The 21,225-nt window shown below is 44.7% G+C and overlaps 1 protein-coding gene across 1 annotated transcript in view; it reads left to right on the top strand.

Annotated features, from left to right (window-relative positions):
• The window catches only part of LOC138294025 (T-box transcription factor TBX10-like), a 107,654-nt gene extending 86,835 nt beyond the window's left edge, over positions 1-20,819 (top strand). The window contains exons 5-8 of the mRNA XM_069233276.1: positions 8,374-8,529; positions 11,232-11,299; positions 19,541-19,635; positions 20,530-20,819. Coding sequence (XP_069089377.1) covers positions 8,374-8,529; positions 11,232-11,299; positions 19,541-19,635; positions 20,530-20,819 — 609 coding nt within the window. The remainder of the gene's footprint in view (positions 1-8,373; positions 8,530-11,231; positions 11,300-19,540; positions 19,636-20,529) is intronic.
• Positions 20,820-21,225: the final 406 nt, after the last annotated feature.

Genomic DNA, 21,225 nt, shown 5'->3' on the forward strand with positions numbered 1-21,225 from the left:
TAAATAAATATTCTCCTGTGTAAGAGAATGATGGTTACAACGTGATGAAGAGGGCGGCACACGGACAGATGAGTACAAAGAAATGTATTAAAGGTTTATAATTTAATAGCAGAAGTCCCAGCCACAACACCAGCAGGACCCTAACTGACCTGTGGCATCTCACGGTCATTCCATAGTCTACATCCTTAGCTCTCTAAGAACCTTAGTAAACATTCAACACACTAAGCATTGGTCGACAAGGTGAAGATAGATAAAATACCACACATCTTTCCCCCCTTTTGTTGTTTTTTTGTTACATGAAAGTGAAGAAAATAAAACAAAGCACAAAAATGAAAATAAAATAATGTTGCACAATAAATGACTGGCAAAATGTTCAATAACATTCATACATAGTATTTCATGAATTTAGGGGGGACCACAACATGTCTGCTGCGTCTTGGTTCACTGTCACCACCCACGTCCAGAACAAACATCTTCGCCATCTGGGCAACGATGTACCACAATAATTTACATTCCAAATATGATTGTCATCAAGTTTAACTGAAATAGAAAACAACTTAACAGGAGATGAAAACTTTGAAGCCCCATAATTCTGCAGAAGTCTCACTTTCACTATGTCACCCACTTTTACATTAGCGTGACTGACAGCCTTTCTCTTATCAAAGTTTTGTTTCCTTTTCTAAACCTTTTCTTGTTGAGTTTGCTTCAGTTCATCTTGGTCAGGTACTGACAACGCAGCTGTGGACTCCTTACTCATGTTCGTGGATGGTTTCACCATCATGTTTGGCTTTCTGCCCATAAAACAACTCAAAGGGCACCTTACCCGTGATTGAATGGGCCATTAAATGATAAACCTCTACTCTTTCAAGTATGTCTTTCCTCCAATCCTTGTTTTGAGTTTTTGAACTCTGATTAGATTAATTTAAAACTCTACTAAACCCCTCTACCATCCCATTGGTTTTGGGATGATATAGATAGCACCCAAGGAACACATATTCTTTAATATCCATAGAACCTACCTGGACACTATTGTCTATCAAGATACAGTCTGGAAGTCCCTCTTTCCTGAAAAAGTCTCTGAGCAATCAATCACGCTACCTGTCTTTCTGTTCTGCGTGATATGTATTTCTGGCCAACGCAAAAACATATCCATCAGTACTAACACATATGACTGACCAGCTCTGCCTGTGACTAGCCCTAGGATGTCCAAAGCTACCTCCTGCTAAACTCTCTATGGGGCGCAAGAATCTCTCTGTGGCATCTCTTACAGGCATCAGTTGAACTTTCTTTTTACAAGCCATGTCGCTTGAACAGCACTCCATGCATTCTCCAAGTGTGACTTTGGTTTCTGCCCCAGGAATGTATTCCACTTTAAAATTACAGTCCTGCAGAGCCACAACCAGTTTGCAAATTGGGCCAGATATAGAATCTAAACTGTTCTTACAAAACACATCTTTGAGGGGCTTATGGTATGTCCTTACCACAAAATCTATTCTTCAAAGAAGCTTCTTCTGTTTTTTTGAGGTCCAGTAGATGCAAAGTGCTCTACATTAAATCACAGAATATCTGTTTTCAGGCCCTACCAAACCCCTGGAAATTAACACGATGGTCCTTTCAACCTCATCCTTCACTTGTTTGAGCACAGCACCTACCCCTTTAGAGCTGGTGTCGTTAACCAATATGGAATGTTCCATGAAATCGAAACTAAGCAAAAAAGGGGCATTTTTCAAAGCACACTTCATATCTTATAACTCAAGAACACATTGCGAAGACCAAATAACATCACACCCTTTTTAAAAAGAGCACTTAAGTTGTGTGTTCAGTTGGCAAAACACAGTACAAATTTATTATAACACTCAATCATTTCAAGAAACGTTATTAACTCCTCCTTACTAACAGTAACATATACATTCTCAGTCGTTCAAACCAACTGTTCCTTAGGCTTCACACCATCTTTGGTCAATCTATGTCCTAAATACTCTAATTTAGTTTGATTTAACCCACATTTGTTCATTCTTAAGGTAAGACTTCTCACCCCGAACCTCTCCAAGATCAATTTTAGCTTACAATCAAGTTCTTCCTGGTTGGATCCATAGATCAATACATCATCATGGTAAATCTTTGCCCCTGCTAAATCTTTGCCCCTGCTAAACTCAACACATAAATGTACATCACCTGAAGTTTTACGTACAAGCACTACTGGAGCAAGCCATTATGTAGCTTCTGTCTTAACAATGATCCCTTCCATCTCCAATGTGTTAAGTTCAGCAAAAATGACATGTCTTAGTGTTAATGGTACACAACGTAACTTGCACACAACAGGAGAAGCATTTTCTTTCAATACAATTATGTGGGAATATTTCAACAAACATTCCAGCTTCTCTTGAAAGTCTTCCTTAAATTCTTGACGCAAATTCTAGGTAGGGAATGGAGTGCAATGGGGTTCAGGATCGTGAATGTGATCAGGGGTGGCTCCTCCGCAGTGGTGGAGGGGCGGTGCCCCCCTGTATGAGCCAGCAGGTGAAAAATAAAACTATAGTTTGCTATCGTTTTATTTTTAATTTTTCATCTGCTGGGTCAGCCAACAGGTGCAGGTAGGGGCGGGGCTGGGCCACTGGGAGGTGGGAGAGTGAACTAAGTGTGCAAGTGTGTTTGGCCGGCCATTTAAAGCTGGCCAAACACACATGCGCACTTAGGTTTCTCCAACCCAACTGTATACACAGCTGGGCTGAAGAAACAGCACAGACCCCAGGCTTGTGTCTGAGCGGCAGTGACTGCCGCTCAGACCAATCCTGACGCTGCTTACATGCGATGCTTAGCATGTAAGCAGCACCAGGATTACTGGGGAGCCTGTGCTGGTGTTGCAGCAAATGCTGGGGCACCAGAAGAGGATCGAGGTGGCAGGAGATGGCAATGGGAGACGGGAGGCACAAGATAAGTAGTTTCTTTTGTTTTCAAAAATGTTTCCCCTGTCGTCGTCCCTCACCCCCTCCTTTATATATGCGGCGGCCGCCACTGAATATGATGAAGATGGTTGCACACAGAGAGATGAGTCCAAGAGGTTTATTAAAAGTGCAGTAGTTAATGGGAAACGTCCCAGCCACCACAACTGCAAGAGACCAACTGACATGTGTGGCATTCTCACATACATTCTATATCCTACATTCTCAGTTCCCGATGAACCTTACTAAACATTCTATACACTAAGCATTGGTCGACAAGATAAAGATACCACAGTAGCTCTCTACAAAACCTTGTAAATAAATGAACAGTTCTATTTAGGAGAATGACGGTGACAATGTAGCGTGTTACAGAACTCTGTAAATAAATTTGAAGAAACCTCCTATTTATGAGAGCAATGGTGACAGTTCAGTACTTTACAAGACTGTAAGTAAATAAACAATCCCCTACTTAAGAGAATGATGCCAACTTCTTAATTATGTTGCATATTGTGATGGTTTTAAATAATTGCAAACAATAAAGATTTGTCTATCTGCCCAGGTGTGGCCCGGCTAATCACAGGACAGGCAGGCCCTCCACAGAAAAAGACTTTGGAAGTCAGGTTAGAGACAGGAGCTTGTGCAAGCCAATGACAATGCAGAGAACACAAACATTGCCTCAGGACCCCGCACCTGCAGCCACATGTTACACAGAGCTCCTGATCTCTGTGCTGTAAGTTATGTTTAAAAGCACAAAGAAACAGAAAGCTCCAGGCAGTGACTATACTGTAACGTAGAAACACGATATGCTACACTCTCTGACAGCCAGCATTAATTAAGTAAAATGTATTACATTTGAAAGCAGAATTAAAAGCTACAAATGTGCCAATAGCACAATAATTACTGATCAAAGATGTTGTCTCAGAATCCAGCCAAACAAGCATTGACAAAACCAATAAGTCTGGATTTTTGTTAGGGGAATGTTTGGTAATAGTTTGGCAGCTTTGTATCTATTGCCCAACCTGCAGCAACATATTGGGCTGCAAGAAAACGAAAGCTGGACAGAGGAACCTTTGCTGAACAGACTACATTAGCACCACCCTCAACGAAGAGTTATGAAAAGGACTTAGAAGATAAAGTTGGCGTTGGTAGCCACTCATTACTATTCTGGCAGGGAGGAGCAATTCCTGTATTGATTTCCACTCTGCCCAATCACATATGAGCTGGTTTTCCTGGGTGCGAGAACACCAGACCCACTTTTACAGGTGGGAACAAATGGCTGCTGAAGTCATTTTAGGTTTCAGCTGCCACCCGTCTTCCCCCAGGCCTGCCCGACCTCCTTCTCTGGTGGGCCAGTACACTTCCTCCTCCTCCCTGCCTGCCAGCTCCTCACTTCCCCAAACTCTGCCCTGCACAAAAGTCTCTGCTCTCATTTGCCACCTGCTTAGAACTGAAACCCTTATTTATGGGTAATAGGCGTAGGGCAGCGCCACAAGTCTTCTTGCAGCGCTGCCCTACGCCAAAGTGAAGGGGCAGAAATACACTGTATGCAATGTGGCGCATTCCTGTCCTTTCCCCCTGTGCTGGTGCACAATTGGCTGCCTAATGCCAACGCAGGCACCCTTGCACCATGGTACAAGGGGCCTGAGTTATATGCAGGATTGTTTTTGTGCAGGAAGGAACACCTTCCTGCACAAAAATACTCTAGAGAAGCGCTTTCATTTTTCTATATGTGCCGCAGAACGCAGCACACGTGGAAAGAGGAAAAACAAGGAGAAATAATATTTCCCCTCCTTACGCCTGCTCGGGGGAGGCGTGAGTTTTTGGCGCATCCCCAGGTTTACATCATTAAGTAATTCTGGGGCAGCCTCTAAATCCATGGGTGTTGCGTGGAAAAACTCACGGCAGCGCCCACGGCACGCCTGTTTGGCACAGGGTAAGGCAGCGCAGTGACTTACGCTGCTTTATCTTACTCAAAATCTATGGGGCCATTTGAAGCCACGCAAAGCGTCGGCGGTGCAAGACTTTCATAAATATACTCCTCAGTTTTCATTCCAATCAATGGATGTATCAATTGAAGGAGGCAGTAAACGGAAACTTTAAGCCAACAGAAATGGAAATTCCATGTGTGGTTATGCCTGGTAAAGCCACCTACAGAGTTATTCCCCATTCCACGGGGATTCATTTGTAATTACAGAGTGCTAGTGAGGCATTACCGAGCGGTACCTCGAATTACAGCTGCAGAGTTTGCACACTGCCAGTGCCGTGCACCTTAGTAGGCGCACACAGCAAAATATGCCATAAAAGATACTTTGAAGAAGGGGCAATAATTATTATTGCACTTAAAGTCTACATGCGCGTGTGTTCTACTTTGTAAGCAAAAGAAATGTAACTTCAACATGTTATTATGACAGCAAAGTGAAACAAGCGAACGTTCGGGGTGAGTAGTGAATAACACTTTGGGCCTGATTTAGAGTTTGGCAGATGGGTTACTCCATCTCAACAGTGACAGACATCCTGTCCGCTGAAATATAAATCCCATTGTACCCTATGATATTTAGATTTTGGCAGACTGAATATACGTCACCATTGCGACGGAGTAACCCGTTCGCCGAGTTCTAAATCAGTCTGCCAAATTCTAAATCAGGCCCTCTGTCTTTATGACTGGCAAAGGCATTGAAAGATCACACACTTCCTAAACAAAAAGGCATAAATCAGCAATTATCACATTGTATCATCAAAGTAAATACATCAACTAACTTGCACACTGGGTCTCAGTTACAAACTGTGTCTCATCTGCTGTCTAACAAAAGAACTACTTGATGTCCCATCACAAACGTAATGATGTAGCCTTACTTGACAGCTCACCAAAGCAATGGCAATCCATGTAAGCACATGAGAACCTGTCACTGAAGGCTGATGACTCAAAGCCCTCCCTTTACATGGACTTCTTCCTTTTATTGCTTCGAAACACGAGTAAACAGCAAACACTGTCCTGATCCACACACAAAAATGGAGGAGACAATGTGATGCACATTGCGACCAGAGGAGGGCGCCATAACCACCCTGGGGATATGAACTTGTAATCCACAAAAGATGATTCAGGGATCTTTAACACAAACAGGGGGACCTTTACTCAAGCATCATGGTTGCGTCACTGTTATGGTGCGGCCCTGAGGCAAAATCCTTTTTGGCACTTACTACGCCACGCAAAGTCACCTTGTTTGGCTTTGCGTCGTTTATTAAACAAATTGTAATGCAAGGCAGCGTAAAGCGCTGCCAGGAGCTACTTTGAGCCAGGGAGGCGTTACATGGGTGGGGCATGGGAGTTCCCACGCAGCCACCCATGGATTTCGGCGCATTCCCAGGTTTACAAAGACTTGTAAACCTGAGAATGAATTAAAAAGCGACGCCTCCCTGACGCAGGCGTGACAAGGAAAAATCTCTGTATTTCTCATTACCCCCTCTTTCTATGGGTGCTGCATTCTGGCTTTCTTCAGGAATGTGTCCCTTCCTGCACAAAAACAATCCTGCCTCTCACACAGGCACCTTTGCACTATGGTCAGGGTCACTAGAATTATGTGGCGGGGTGGGGAGGGGGGCAAATTATGTGGCAGAGTTAAGTAAATGATGCAGCCCAAAAAGGCAAATTGTACAGTGTAATGCAACACATTTTGTGATAGTGTTACTCCATTATTTTGTAATTTTTACCCTTGTTAACACTTGCTGGGCATTTGATGCCCATCATTAATACCAGTTTAGCACCCAAATATAGCACTAAGCGACAGAAAAGTGAGCAGTCGAGCTTTGCAAAGGGCTTTCCGCTGCATTTCAACACGTCACTTTAGTTTTAGTAACTTTTGAACTGTTTGGGCAGGAAACAGTTTTTTGTAAAAAAATCAGCAGATTATTCAGCAGACTATGGCCCATATTTATACTTTTTTAGCCCCTATTTGCGTCATTTTTTGATGCACAAGCAGAGCAAACTTACAAAATACAATTGTATTTTGTAAGTTAGCACCGATTTTGCGTAAAAAAACGACACAAATGCGGCGCTAAAAAAGTATAAATATGGGCCTATAATTCTGCGTTAGCATTAGGCAGCCAGTGTGCGTCAACGCAGGGAGAGCGCTGAAAAGCGTAATTTCTTAGCAGATATGGTGCATGCCTACTCTCTCTCGTTCATGCAGCGCAGCCTGTCTTGCTGCATTGAGTTGCGTGAATTGTAAGTAAATGTGCCACACAGGCTACACCAGAGAAAAGACTCACAAAACAAGGGGAAGAACTGTATGTGTGTGTCTGTGTGCTGCAGAGAGGGGTAGGTGGACACCACAGGGGCATAAAACCTACATGAATTGTAGACCTGTGATACACAAACAGGGAGCCTGCTGTCTCTCTCCCACAAGCACAGCATTCACATACTTACAGATCCACACATACATGTGCGCACACATGAATACACAGAGAGACAAACACAAGCAAACAGTCAGAGATACACAAAGACACACATGTATACATAAAGATACACATGTGCACTGACAGCCATACACAGAGGCACATACACACACAAACTTACAGACAAGAACACAAACACACACAAAGATATACACCTGCACATCAACAGCCATACAGAGGGAGACACACACACACACACACACACACACATCATAGGAAAGACACACCTTCAGTGCACACACAGACACAGGAGAAACCCTGAAACACAGAGGTTGTGTAACTTCAATGCACACCAGAAGACACCTCACAATCTAAAACATACTCTTGGACCAACGTGGGAAAGACAGAAACACAATAAATACTCCTCTTATTCCACAAAGGGGCCACAATGGGAGCCATTAAGCTGAAATTAAAATAAATTAGCACTGCTCATATAAACAATAGGAGTGTGCGGTGTGACACACTGAAAATATACACCTGTGACACGCACCGAGAGCAGGGTATAGGCTCTTGAAACACACTAGGATCACACCTACAACACTCAGAGAACTGGCTGAGACTGGAATATATGTGTAAAATGCATCTTCTATAAACACAGAAACTGTGTAACACATATCAAGTGTACACCTGCAGTTCACACACAGACCACAGGAGGGCATGACACCCATAGGTGAACTATACCTATAATCCACGGAGAACAAGAACCAGAAGGTTCTGGGTCACCTGCAGTTCACACACAGACCACAGGAGGGCATGACACCCAGAGGTGAACTACACCTGTAATCCAGAGGGAACAATCTAGTTCCAGACCCACAGCTGTCACTGGGACACCTGCAGTACACACAACAGACTCCCCTGTGGAAGCCCCACCACATGCTCCGTGACCTGTGTACCTGTTGCACATGGTACTGGACTGGATCTATTACTGGTACGAGCCCTGTCTGCCTCCATCTCACACTCCTTGTATTTCCCCTCCCAGATCATCCTGAACTCCATGCACCGGTACCAGCCGCGCTTCCATGTGGTGTTCGTGGACCCCAGGAAGGACAGTGAGAGGTACGCCGAGCAGAACTTCAAAACCTTTGTCTTCGAGGAAACCCGCTTCACCGCTGTGACAGCCTACCAGAACCACAGGGTAAGAGAGAACCACAGGTTAAGGAGAGAGTTGCTAAGTAAGGGGATAAATGCCGGTTAAGCAGAGAACCACATGGAAAGGACAGAATCACATGGCAGTAAGACAACCACAGGGTAAGAAGAGAACCACGGTGTAAGGAGAAAACCACTGGGTAAGGGTAAGGAGAGAACGTCAGGGTAAAAGAGAACCACAGTGTAGGGAGAGAAGCACAGGGTAAGGAGAGAACCACAGGGTAAGGGGAAAACCACAGGGTAGGAAGAGAAGCACAATGTAAAGAGAGAACTGCATGATAAGGAGAAAACCACAGCGTAAGAAGAGAACCATATGGTTGGAAGGGAACCAAAGAGTAAGAAGAGAACCACAGGGTCAGGAGACAACCACAAGGTAAGGAGAGATCTACTGGGTATGAAGAGAACCACAGGGTAAGGAGAAAACCACTGGATAAGGGTAAGGAGAGAACTGCAGGGTAAAAGAGAACCACAGTGTAAGGAGAGAAGCACAGGGTAAGGAGAGAGCCACAGGGTAAGGATAAAACCACAGGGTAGGAAGAGAAGCACAATGTAAGGAGAGAACTGCATGATGAGGAGAAAACCACAGCGTAAGAAGAGAACCACATGGTTGGAAGGGAACCAAAGAGTAAGAAGAGAACCACAGGGTCAGGAGACAACCACCAGGTAAGGAGAGATCCACTGGCTATGAAGAGAACCACAGGGTAAGGAGAAAAACACTGGATAAGGGTAAGGAGAGAACTGCAGGGTAACAGAGGACCACAGTGTAAGGAGAGAAGCACAGGGTAAGGAGAGAGCCACATGGTAAGAAGAGAACCACAGGGTAAGGAGAGAACTACAGGGTAAGAGGAGAACCACAAGGTAAGCAGAAAACCACATGGTAGGAAGAAAACCACACAGGGCCAGGCGAGAACCACAGGATAAGGAGAGAACCACATGGTAGGAAGGGAACCAAAGAGTAAGAAGAGAATCACAGGGTCAGGAGAGAACCACAGGGTAAGAAGAGATCTACAGGGTAAGAGGAGAACCACAAGGTAAGCAGAAAACCACAGGGTAAGAGGAAAACCACACAGGGCCAGGAGAGAACCACAGGGTAATGAGACAACCACAGGGTAAGGAGACGACCACAGGGTAGGAAGAGACCCACATGATAAGGAGAGAACAGCAGTGTAAGAAGATAACCACAGGGTAAGTAGGGAATTGCAGGATAAGTAAAGAAATGTAGGGTAAGAAAATGACCACAGGGTAAAAAGAGAACTGCAGGGTAAGAAGAGAACTACAGGATAGGAGGAGAACCATGGGGTTAGAAGACGCCAACAAAGGTGACCATCCATGGGTGTTGATTCACCAAAGGTCCACGTGTAGTAGAAGTCACATCACATACCTCAATTACATTACAGGAAGTGATGTCATATGACCTTTGATTCCTATTTCTTTCCAGTAAAGCATGTCACACAGCTATAACATCACACTCATGCTCTCTTACACCCTGTACACTCATCCCTATTAATTCTCACTCACTTGCATTTGCTCCTTATCTCACTCATACTCATGCATAGATACTGACACTCAGGCCCGGGTTTGCTAATGATTTGCACTGTGTTTGTGGCATGTCTGTGATGCAAACCCAGTGCAAAGTGTTGGGGTTGTATTTACAGTCCAATGCAAATCCAAAATTGTGCTATACAGTGCTTTACGACATTTTGCGTTGTGATGTTCTGTGGTCCTTAAACCATGCGAGGTCAGTAGTGACCCCCTTTTTGTCCTTGAACCATGAAATGTCACTATTGACCCCCCCCTTTCTCTTTGAACCTTTGTCCTTGAACCATGGGAGGTCACTAGTGACCTCTTCTTGGTCCTTGAACCATGAGAGGTCACTAATCACCTCCTGATTGTCCTTGTACCATGATAGGGCACTAGGGACCCCCTCTTTGTCCTTGAACCGTGAGAGGTCGCTAATGACAGTCTCTTTGTCCTTGTACCATGAAAGGTCACTTGTGACCCCTCTTTGTCCTTGAGCCATAAGAGGTCACTAATCACCCCCTCCTTGTCATTGAACCATGAGAGGTCACCAGTGACCCCTTCTTTGTCCTTGAACCATAAGAGGTCACTAATCACCCCTCTTTGTCCTTGAACCATGAGAGGGGACTAATCACCCCCTCTTTGTCCTTGAACCATGAGAGGTCACTAATAACCCCCTCCTTATCTTTGAACCATGAGAGGACACTAGTAAACCCCCTCTTTGTCCTTGAACCATGAAAGGTAACTAGGGCCCCCCTCTTTGCCCTTGAACCATGAGAGGTCACTAATCACCCCTACTTGTCCTAGAACCATGAGAGGACACTAATCCCCCCCTTTGTCCTTGAACCATGAGAGGGGACTAATCACCCCCTCCTTATCTTTGAACCATGAGAGGGCACTAGTGACACCCTCTTTGTCCTTGAACCATGAAAGGTAACTAGGGGCCCCCTCTTTGTCCTTGAACCATGTGAGGACACTAATCCTCCCCCCTTTGTCCTAGAACCATGAGAGGTCACTAATCACCACCTATCTTTCCTTGAGCCATGAGTGGTCACTTGTGACCCCCGCTTTGTCCTTGAATGGTGACTTTGAAGCTGAGTTTGTGTTAGTTCTCATGTTCTCCTGATGCACGCAGGGCTTGAAACCGGACCCCCTCTGTCTTCCATCTTACAGATCACACAGCTGAAGATTGCCAGTAACCCCTTTGCCAAAGGTTTCAGGGAGTGTGACCCTGAGGAGTGGTGAGTATGGTGAAAGCTGAGGTTCTCCTTCTCTCTCATCTTCTGTCTCTCTTATCGCTCCTCCCTCTACCCCCCCCCACGTATATTCACTGCTGTCAGTCTCATCTCTGGTTTCATTGCTCTCATCTGTGTATTTTCTCTGCCCATAATCTTGTCTGACCCTTTCACAGTCCATCACTCTCTTCTATTCTTCGTTTCCCACTTCCCTCTCTTCGGTTTCCCTCACTCCGTCACTCTCTTCTGTCGGCTTCTCCTTTCCCTGAATGTCCTTTCTCTCTCACCGTCCATCACTCACCATTGTCCCTTTCTCGTCCTGACTTCATCACTTATCCACTCTGTGACTGATTCTTTCGTTTCTTCCCCTTCTCTGTCATCTAACTGTACATTCCATTACTGTCCTATGTATCGTATCCTCTGTCAGCCATTTCTTGTTTTACAAATCACTACATCCACATTTGTTCAAACAATGTGTGAGTTACATATTTTAGAACATACAAGCAACATTTTATTAAATTCTCATCTTCTCTCCAACTGATAGCCAACACCCTCCTGATTCTAATTCAACATCCCTTCCGTAGGACCCAATTACTCTTGGTACCAATAACATCACTTCTATAATAATTTTCTTGCATCCAATGACAATACATCACATAAAATGTTTCCCTTTACTCAAATCGTAAATGTTTTGAGATTTCCTAAAAGATTGATTGGTGGTTTTCTCTCTTGCATTGCTCCCTTCTGCTTTTGTATCATGACTTTCAGGAGGCAGGGGTCTCTCGCTTCCATCAGGTACCATGAAGCAGGATCTTCACCAGTCACTTCCTCCTGACGATCCCAGAGAAACCCTCCATAGTATTGGCCTATCTCTGTAGTAACACTTTTACACTCTATGAAGTGAGTCACCCCTCTGAGAAGTTTCCTTCACTTACAGAACCATCCTTTAACTTTCTTTCCTGGCTTGGGTTTGTGCATTCTCAGCGGCTCTCCAACATGTAGGATGTAAAGACAGAACTCCTTTACTAGGTTTCATGTCTTTATAGAATTTTCCGAATTCATCAACTCTTTGAACAACTTTACCACTAGTCCTTACCCTCATATTAGCTCAGATTTAGCTGTTTAATCTGTGAGAAGATGTACAGTTAATGACTTCTGGGGTGGACCTTCTTCCACGCTTAGTTCAATACATTCCTGGATCACCTGATTGGTCCATTCTGCCATTTCATACATGTGTGGATGGTAAAGAAAAATGCCATGTGCTCTATATCATGGATATCAAGAAAGGACTTAGCTCATTAGATGTCACTTGTATCAACTATTGGTTTAAAACAAGTGACGATTAAATATGTTGCTCTTTTCCCAAACTGCACCTTGACCGGTTCGATTGATAATCCACAACAACAATGGGAGACCCTTGCGTAGGTGGCAATGTCTTAGTGAGGCACATTATCTCCAATGCCGCCTTCAACCAAGGCTCCTTTGTTTATTCCACTTACATCACCGCAGAAGAAACCATGGCCTCAAGCAGTACCCTAATGCATCCATCTGTCGCAGTACATGACGATCACAATTCATCTACTGTTACAACCTATAACACCTGTTGGAAAGGACCCTATTTTGTGTGCTGTGTCCCCCTATAGTTTTGCTTTGACTGCTTCTGCTGGCGTTAGAACTCTGTGCACTTTACTCATGCTAACCATTGGTAAAGTGCCTGGGCTCCCCAGTTCAACGTGATCAAATAGAAATACCCTGATTGGAATGTATAACTTACCTCTCTATCTGTAGAATATGATCCCACGGTATACGCAGGGCCTGTAAAGTAAATGTCACAAGTGGACTGCAGCACTCATTGTGGCAATGTAAACATTACTGCAGGCCTACCACAACAGTAGCCTGAGTGTATAGGTCTAAACTGCCAATTCGACCTGCCAAAATAACCCCTTTAGACCGACCTAAATCCTCCTTTTAAATAGTAATGTCAGCCCTATGTTGGCCTCACATGTCCATAAGGCAGGGTTTATGGCTTTTAAAAGTAGGTCATGTAAAGATTTATGCGTATATTTATGAAAAGGTTGCGTCACTTTTGCACCATGCAATGGGGTGCAAAAGCGAAGCAATCCTTAAAATATGATTTATCAAGCCACGCAAGGACACCTTGCGTGGCCCTGAGTGGCTTGATAAATCTGGAGTAACGCAGCGCAGTGCAAATCGCTGCATTGCATTACTCTGCCCCAGAGAGGAGTTCCATGGGCAGTGCGTTGGTGTTCCCATGCAACACCCATGAAGTTGGACGCATACCCAGATTTACCATCAGAGGAAATGCATCAAAACTGCTAAGGTTCCCCAGGTCAGGTGTAACAAGGAGAAATATCTTTATTTCTCCTTGTTGTTTCCTCTTTCTATAGTGCTGCATTCTGCAAATTCTGAAAATGCCTCTCAGGATTGTTTTTGTGCAGGAAGGTTGCCCTTCCTGCACAAAAAGAGTCCTGTCTGCAACAAAGGCACCCTTGCACCATGGTGAAAGAGTGCCTGTGTTGGCGCTAGGCAGGAAAACATGCACTAGCACTAGAAAAAGGCAGGAATGTGCTATATAATTTTAAATACTGCACATTTCTGCCCCTTCCCTGACAGGCAGAGGGGCAAGGTGACTTGCTGCGAAGCGTCACAGTTTTCATAAATAAGGCCCTCAGTGTTACACATGACCTTGCGGTGAAAAAGCCCTCAGAGCTATTTTTCCACTCTAGCATGGGCAGCTGTTCCATAGTAAATCATTGGGATATAATGTTAAATTTGGTATCAACTATCTCCACTTAGGAAACAGCTACAAAGTTCATATTTGGATTTCTTAAAAACGTTTATTACAAGCCCAATCCGTTTGTAATGAATATTTATGAATAGGTACTGTAAGAAACGTAACCTGTTTCCTGCCTAAAGCAGTAGGATGCCAATTTGCATGAGCTACCAACTGTGACCCAGGAGCTGAATAGCCCCCTGATGGGGTGTGAACCTGTTCCCAAAGCTGATATAAAGGCATTGAGTGTGGGAAGTGTTCTGTTTCTCTGGCAGGATAACCATCTGGGCTGAGCCCAGGAGTTTACTTAACTTCGAAGGGGTTTTCCCTGTCACAGGTAGATGTAGGGCCTTTCCTTTTCCATTGTCCCCCTATCCAGTTAGGCACGAGTGAGCACAGAGGAGGGTTTACTCATTTCCCTGGCTACATCTCTACGGTGGGCACAGAAGCGCCACACAGGGAAGGAAAGGTTCTGTGATGTAGGTTTTGGGCTAAGAGGGGCACTGTGGGATTGATTACAGTAAAACACAGAGGAAGTGCTGTGAAAATGGGTAGGGTCACTCCGGTCAACTTTTAGCCCATTCGTAAGGGAGTGGCCGGGAGTGTCCCATGCCCACAGGCTGGCCCTGGGCATAAATGTGGCATCCACAGTTCCCTCCGCAGATCACTTCTGGACCTGTGGAAGAACTACTGAAGAGGACCTGAGAAGAACCTTGAAGGCTCTCCCTTCTGCACCCAGGACAAATAAGTGCGCTTCGAGGGTCCTAAGGCTGACCTGCTGTTTGTGCTATAGGGGCACAACAGGCCTTAATGGGCATTTTTCTGCATTCCTAGCTGATCAGTTCCAACTGGACCTACTCTGGACCTCTTTGTTGGGCTCTGCTGGAGTGAGTCTTAAACCCCAAGTGCTGTCCTGAAAGTCCTGGACCCTTGACTGATGTGAAAGTGTACTCCCACTAAAGTTTCCTTAAACCTGGGACTTAGAAACCTGTTGCCTTGAGGCTTCCTGTCAGTGCTGAAGGGGAGGGACGCTAGTCCAGCAACGTGTGAGTTTAGCACCACAGATGCATCAGAATGTCTGACGCTTCTTTGAAAACGTGCACCATGGAGCGCTGTATAGTCAATACAGCGCATCCAATGTGTCATTAAGGAATCATTAGGCAACTCAAGAAATCGAGGGCCGATGAATCAGATTCTTGTAAATGAGGCCCTTACTTTGAAAGCCAGGTTATCTTGATCGTAGATTTGCTGGGAATTGCAATGCTTTGTGCTGACTTCTCTTTCTATGGATAAATACATTATTACACTGTGTTTAACATGTTCAACAAAACAGACTTGCAAATTGTTGGAAACTGGCCTAGTATGTGGTGGACACCTATGGTGTTAGCACCTTATGCCAGGTCCAGGCAACCCCTGTTAGTGAATGCAGACAGTATCTAGGAAGCCTGGGCCCTCTAGAGGTAGCTGTGGATGAGCAGCCAAGACTTATCTAGGAGACATGCAAAGCTTATGCAATACCACAATAGTCACACAGTAACTTATCAAACATGGAAGGAACCACACAGTGTCACAAACATAAAGGTACTTTATTATAGTAACACAACACTAGATTACTTATAGGCAATTCCCACAACCGGAGGTAAGTATACACTATATGTATATATATATATATATATATATATATATATATATATATATATATATATATATATATATATTTATATATACACAATAATAGGGCTCTAGGGGAGGGACAAACCATATACTAAGATAGTGGAATGTGAAGTGAAGCCCCCCACCCAAGGGTATGGAGTAGTTAGAGGGGAGCTGGGAGAACTTGGGACCCCAGGGGATCCCCAGTGACCAGGAGAGCAGAGGTAAGTAACAGGTCTTCTCAAGGACTAACAAGAGAACTTAGAAAATAGATTGTGCAAGAACAGGACCAAAACAGAAGAAACCAAAGGTGGATTCTGGAAGAAGAGGACCTGTAAAAGAAGGGGACAGAGTCCAGTCCACGATGGAGTGTCCAGCTGGGGCAGAAGTCAGTACCCACCCTTCTGTGAATGAAGATCCGGGTGGACAGGGGAAGGAGAAGATCAGCTGTGGAGCCCAGGAGCTGCAGAGGAGTCCGTGGAGTGGTGCAGATAATGTCCCATGTCGGTCACCAGGTCACAGATGGGCAATCGTTAGGAGAATCACCAACAAGCCTTGGCAAATGCAAGAGGAGGCAAAAGAAGAGTTGCTAAGCTGAAGAGGACCATCAAGGTCTAGTTGACTCGACCCTTGGAGGAGGAGTCCGGGCTGACCCTCAGCAGTCAAGAGAGCCAGTGGAAGTAGTCACAGCCCCCACAAGCAACCCACTGGCAGCAGGCACAAAACGTTGCAGTGAGGCCCAATCAGCACAATTGGTGAGGAGTCCCACGACGCTGGAGCAGCAGAGGAGACACTATCTTTTCAATAATGAAGTGCTAGTAATCAAGGCTGCTCAGACCCTCAGCAGTCAAGAGAGCCAGTGGAAGTAGTCACAGCCCCCACAAGAAACCCACTGGCAGCAGGCACAAAACGTTTCAGTGAGGCCCAATCAGCACAATTGGAGAGGAGTCCCACAACGCTGGAGCAGCAGAGGAGACACTGTCCTTTCAATGATGAAGTGCTAGGAAGCAGGGCTGCTCAGACCCTCAGCAGTCAAGAGAGCCAGTTGAAGTAGTCTCAACCCCCACAAGCAACCCAATGGCAGCAGGCACAAAACGTTGCAGTGAGGCCCAATCAGCACAATTGGAGAGGAGTCCCACGACGCTGGAGCAGCAGAGGAGACACTGTCCTTTCAATGATGAAGTGCTAGGAATCAGGGCTGCTCAGACCCTCAGCAGTCAAGAGAACCAGTGGAAGTAGTCACAGCCCCCACAAGCAACCCACTGGCAGCAGGCACAAAACTTTGCAGTGAGGCCCAATCAGCACGATTGGAGAGGAGTCCCACGACGCTGGAGCAGCAGAGGAGACACTATCTTTTCAATAATGAAGTGCTAGTTTTCAAGGCTGCTCAGACCCTCAGTAGTCAAGAGAGCCAGTGGAAGTAGTCACAGCCCCCACAAGAAACCCACTGGAAGCAGGCACAAAATGTTGCAGTGAGGCCCAATCAGCACAATTGGAGAGGAGTCCCACGACGTTGGAACAGCAGAGGAGACACTGTCCTTTCAATGATGAAGTGCTAGGAATCAGGGCTGCTCAGAGCCTGAGGATGCCTTGGAGCAGGAGACAACAAGCCTTGATTGCTGCAAGAGTGGCGGTGCACAGGGGTACTGTCCTGCAAGGACAGGCAAGGGCTCACCTTCTCCCACGATACACCCTTGCACGCTGGTGCAAGGGTGCCTGTATTGGCATTAGGCTACAAAAATGGCTCAGGGGTAAAGGAAAGGAATTCTCTGTATGAGATAAATACTTGCTGCGCTGTCCTTATCCACGAAAGTCATAAGGATGCCCCTAAGTATGGAAAGTAAGTCATTGACCAGGACAAACAAACCTGGGTCTTGTATCCAACATGCACTCCATTGCAGCCAGCCTTAAAACTTTACATTTCCCCTGCTTGAGTAAAGCATAAATACTTTAGATTTCGGCAGACTGGTTACTCTGTCACAATGGATATAGGATATAATGTTATTTATTTTTCGGCGGACTGGATATCCATCCCCATTGTGATGGAGTGACCTGTCTGCCAATATCTGAACCAGGCCCTAAGTGACTTTAACAGATCCCCCTGAAAAGGATTGTGGTTATTATTTGAGGAGGGTCCTCACCACGTTCAACGTATACCCCAATTGCGTACAACATCCAAATATATGTCTTCAATTCTCTTCATCCCTTTTAATTAATCATTTTAGTAAGTGATTTTCTGCTTGACCCCATAAGATCCTCAAGTTCAGTCCACATTCTTTTCTGATGTGGGGTCACATGATGCACTGGCTTTTCTCCTCTGGTTTTATGAATTTACAGGTTATTCTGATAACTAATCTGCAGTGCAATGGTGCTTTTGAGACATACAAAATGGCTTGGCTAAGTTCTTATAAGTAGGAAGGCTGCATCACAAGCTTTTGTGTTACATTATTAGGACAGCATTATTTCAACATACATCATACTTTAGTTCTAAAATCTGTGATGGCTCAACAGCACGTGAATGCCCCCTTTCAATCACTAAATTCTTACATTCTTCAATTTACTTGTCTTGGGACTGAATTAAATAACGTTTTCACTTCCTTTTATTGTTGACTACACTCAAATTGTTGAAAAGGGGTGCCCCAGCTAAAAACTTCCTGTTCTGAAACCTAGGCGTCATTTATGAGCACCTCCTTAAAGTGTGGCCCCTGCTTGAATACCTGTTTCTGCAGGAGTTGCAGTTACAAGTAGTGTGATACATTTCACACTATTTGAACTTGTTCCTCTGTAAATGTCAGCAGGTTAAAGCCAGAGAAATTTAATGGGGTAGGGTTCTGGTAAATACCAAGACATGCAGATTTTGGTGATTAAAGAAAATCTGAATATTATGCAAGAGAATTAGGAATATACCCATAACTGGTGTCACTTATCACACCTAACCCCGGAGTATCAGATTTTATCAAGAGCTATAAATAGCACCACATCCTCCACAGTACTAGAAATGGAGGCCATGATCTTTGAAATGAGTGTGTTTGGTGAAATGCAGGTTTATAGTTTTGTCTTTAGCAAAAGCTACAGCTAACTCGATGTTTGTCCACACTCTTCATTTGAAATATGCTGCAATATCTATGAAACAGTTGTGTGGAAGTAAGGTTTAGTTTTCCTTTAGCTCTAGAAATCAGTTTTCCTTTAGAACTTTATCTAAGGCTTTGTCACGCTTCATTGTATTCTTTCTTCAGCATATGGATGTTTTATGCAAGTCCGGGCACTTATTTATGTTTTCTAAATATGACACAAAGGACATGCCGGAAGACTGTTGACATTAATGTAATTCTATTTCATCAGCAACTCTCTTCAAATGTTCTGATAACTCTGGTATGGTAAAGGTATCCAAATCCTTTAATGTAGAACATTTAGTTGATGTCTTGTTACATTTTACTGCCTACTCATATGTTTACATCCTGGAGTTTTAAATCTACACACATTCATAAGACTCCATTTGAGTTATTTGTTAAAATTGTCAGAGACGGCCGTTCTGACGATCCAGTAAGACTCATACTGTGGTTTTCTGAGGCTAATGAGGTGGCATATTTAGCACCTTTATAACATAGCACAGCATAGTACAGTTTACCATGAAAAGAATTCACCCTACATGGCATTTAGACTTATTTTCCTCTCTATATTCAATTCCCTTATGCTTGGTTACTTTTGTTTATTTTCATACAACCTCCATTGTTTGTTTAGAAACTATGGAGACTTTTGAACCTCACCAGTTTTCATGCAACCTTTTTCTCCACTTCTAGGCCTGGGAACAATCAGACTTTACTTGGATCCCTGTCCAGGAGCCGAACGCCCTCTGCTCTGGCATCACACCTCAAGCGGGATGAGGTGACAAAAGGTAAGCAGCTTTTATAGAGAGGCAGTGATAGAGAATAGCTGTCCAGGGAGGTGCTGGTGGTTCATCTAAGAAGTGGATTAATTGTATCAATCATGAAGAATTTTCTTTCATTTTGACCAGTTCAGTCCCCATCCAGTATAATCTCAGACTCTCAACAGCTTTAGCATCATTAGGGTTTGAACCAGAAGATCATTCTCTGTGCTGTTACAGGATTTATATTTATTTTGGTGAACAGCATGTTGACTTGCATGTAGGGGTGAGAGATGAAAACTGCCTATAAGCTGGTGAATCAAGTGTCCTTTTTCCAAAGTATTATGTCTAGGGATGCGCAATATGCATGGATCATTAATCAGGGTTGAAAGTGATGTTTTTTTGCATTCAGTGCACTGGACTTTGTTAGGAAGAACTGCACCTGGGGTGAAAGAGGGGTTCTGTCCATTTCCTCATTGATAATTTGCACTCTCTCTCAGGTATCATTTCTAGTTATGGGGAGATGTCAGTATTGGTGGCCGTTCATATATTACCTCTACAAAGAGGGATACAGGTGAGTCTAGCATTGTGTATGAGGTGGGAGATCCCACTGTATTCCCCATCAGCCCTTGGCCTCCCAGTGTGTGAATTTAAACCAGTCAGATTACCCATTAAACATTGGGCTTCCTGTACCAGGGAGGCCACTCTTCAGTCTTGTTAAATCCATGCACTTATTTTCTGAGGAGGGGACACGTGCCTATGTTCAGTGAATTCTCATGAGATTTGCTGGGTTTGCACACAAGCCCAGTGGGATCCTCACCATCATCCCCTTTACGCATCTTGATAAATGTAGCTGTGAAAACTGCCCGTGCCAGCCTGAAGTGCCTCCACTTTTCAAACTGCCTGCTTTCTTTCTCTTCTCAGAGCTCGTTAAGAACCAGCGGCTTGCTCCAGAGCCAGGATCCACCACACGCCTGTGTCACCTGCCCCTCATGCATGGCGCGCTAATGCCCGGGCCATCTGGGGGGATCCAGGATCTCGCAGGTGCCGATGCTCTCCCGGCACCACCCACTGCCCTCCAGCCTCCATACAAGCACCTGTCCTACCACAGCGTTTACTTCGGAGCCAAGGGCAGGGTAGCGCCTTATCCGGGCACTGCTGTGAGGGCATCTGGCTTCCATACTGCCAACAGCTTTGACTATGGACCCCAGTAACACCGCTCACGCAAGGCATCTGCCATTTGTGTGTTTGGGAGCATCTGATGAGAAATTAGCAACTTATTTTTTTAAATGTCTTGTCTGCAGCTAAGGAGGAAGCCAGGGTCAGCTACAAGGTTTTCCTGTACTGCCTGAGGCTAGGAGGGTCGGATACCACTGGAACAGTGACTCCTGCTGGTTGAGGCTGGGGTGACACTGATTAAACAAAGCTGACAGGGAGGGAGGGAGAGTGAAGTAGTGGTTTTACAGTGGCACCCTCTGGCCAGATTAAGGCCCATATTTATACATTTTTGGCGCAGCATTTGCATCATTTTTTGACGCAAAAGTGGAGCAAACTTACAAAATATAATTGTATTTTGTATGTTTGCACTGCTTTTGGGTTAAAAAGTGATGCAAATGCAGT

The sequence above is a fragment of the Pleurodeles waltl genome, chromosome 4_2 (assembly GCF_031143425.1).
Source record: "Pleurodeles waltl isolate 20211129_DDA chromosome 4_2, aPleWal1.hap1.20221129, whole genome shotgun sequence".
Lineage (NCBI taxonomy): Eukaryota > Metazoa > Chordata > Amphibia > Caudata > Salamandridae > Pleurodeles > Pleurodeles waltl.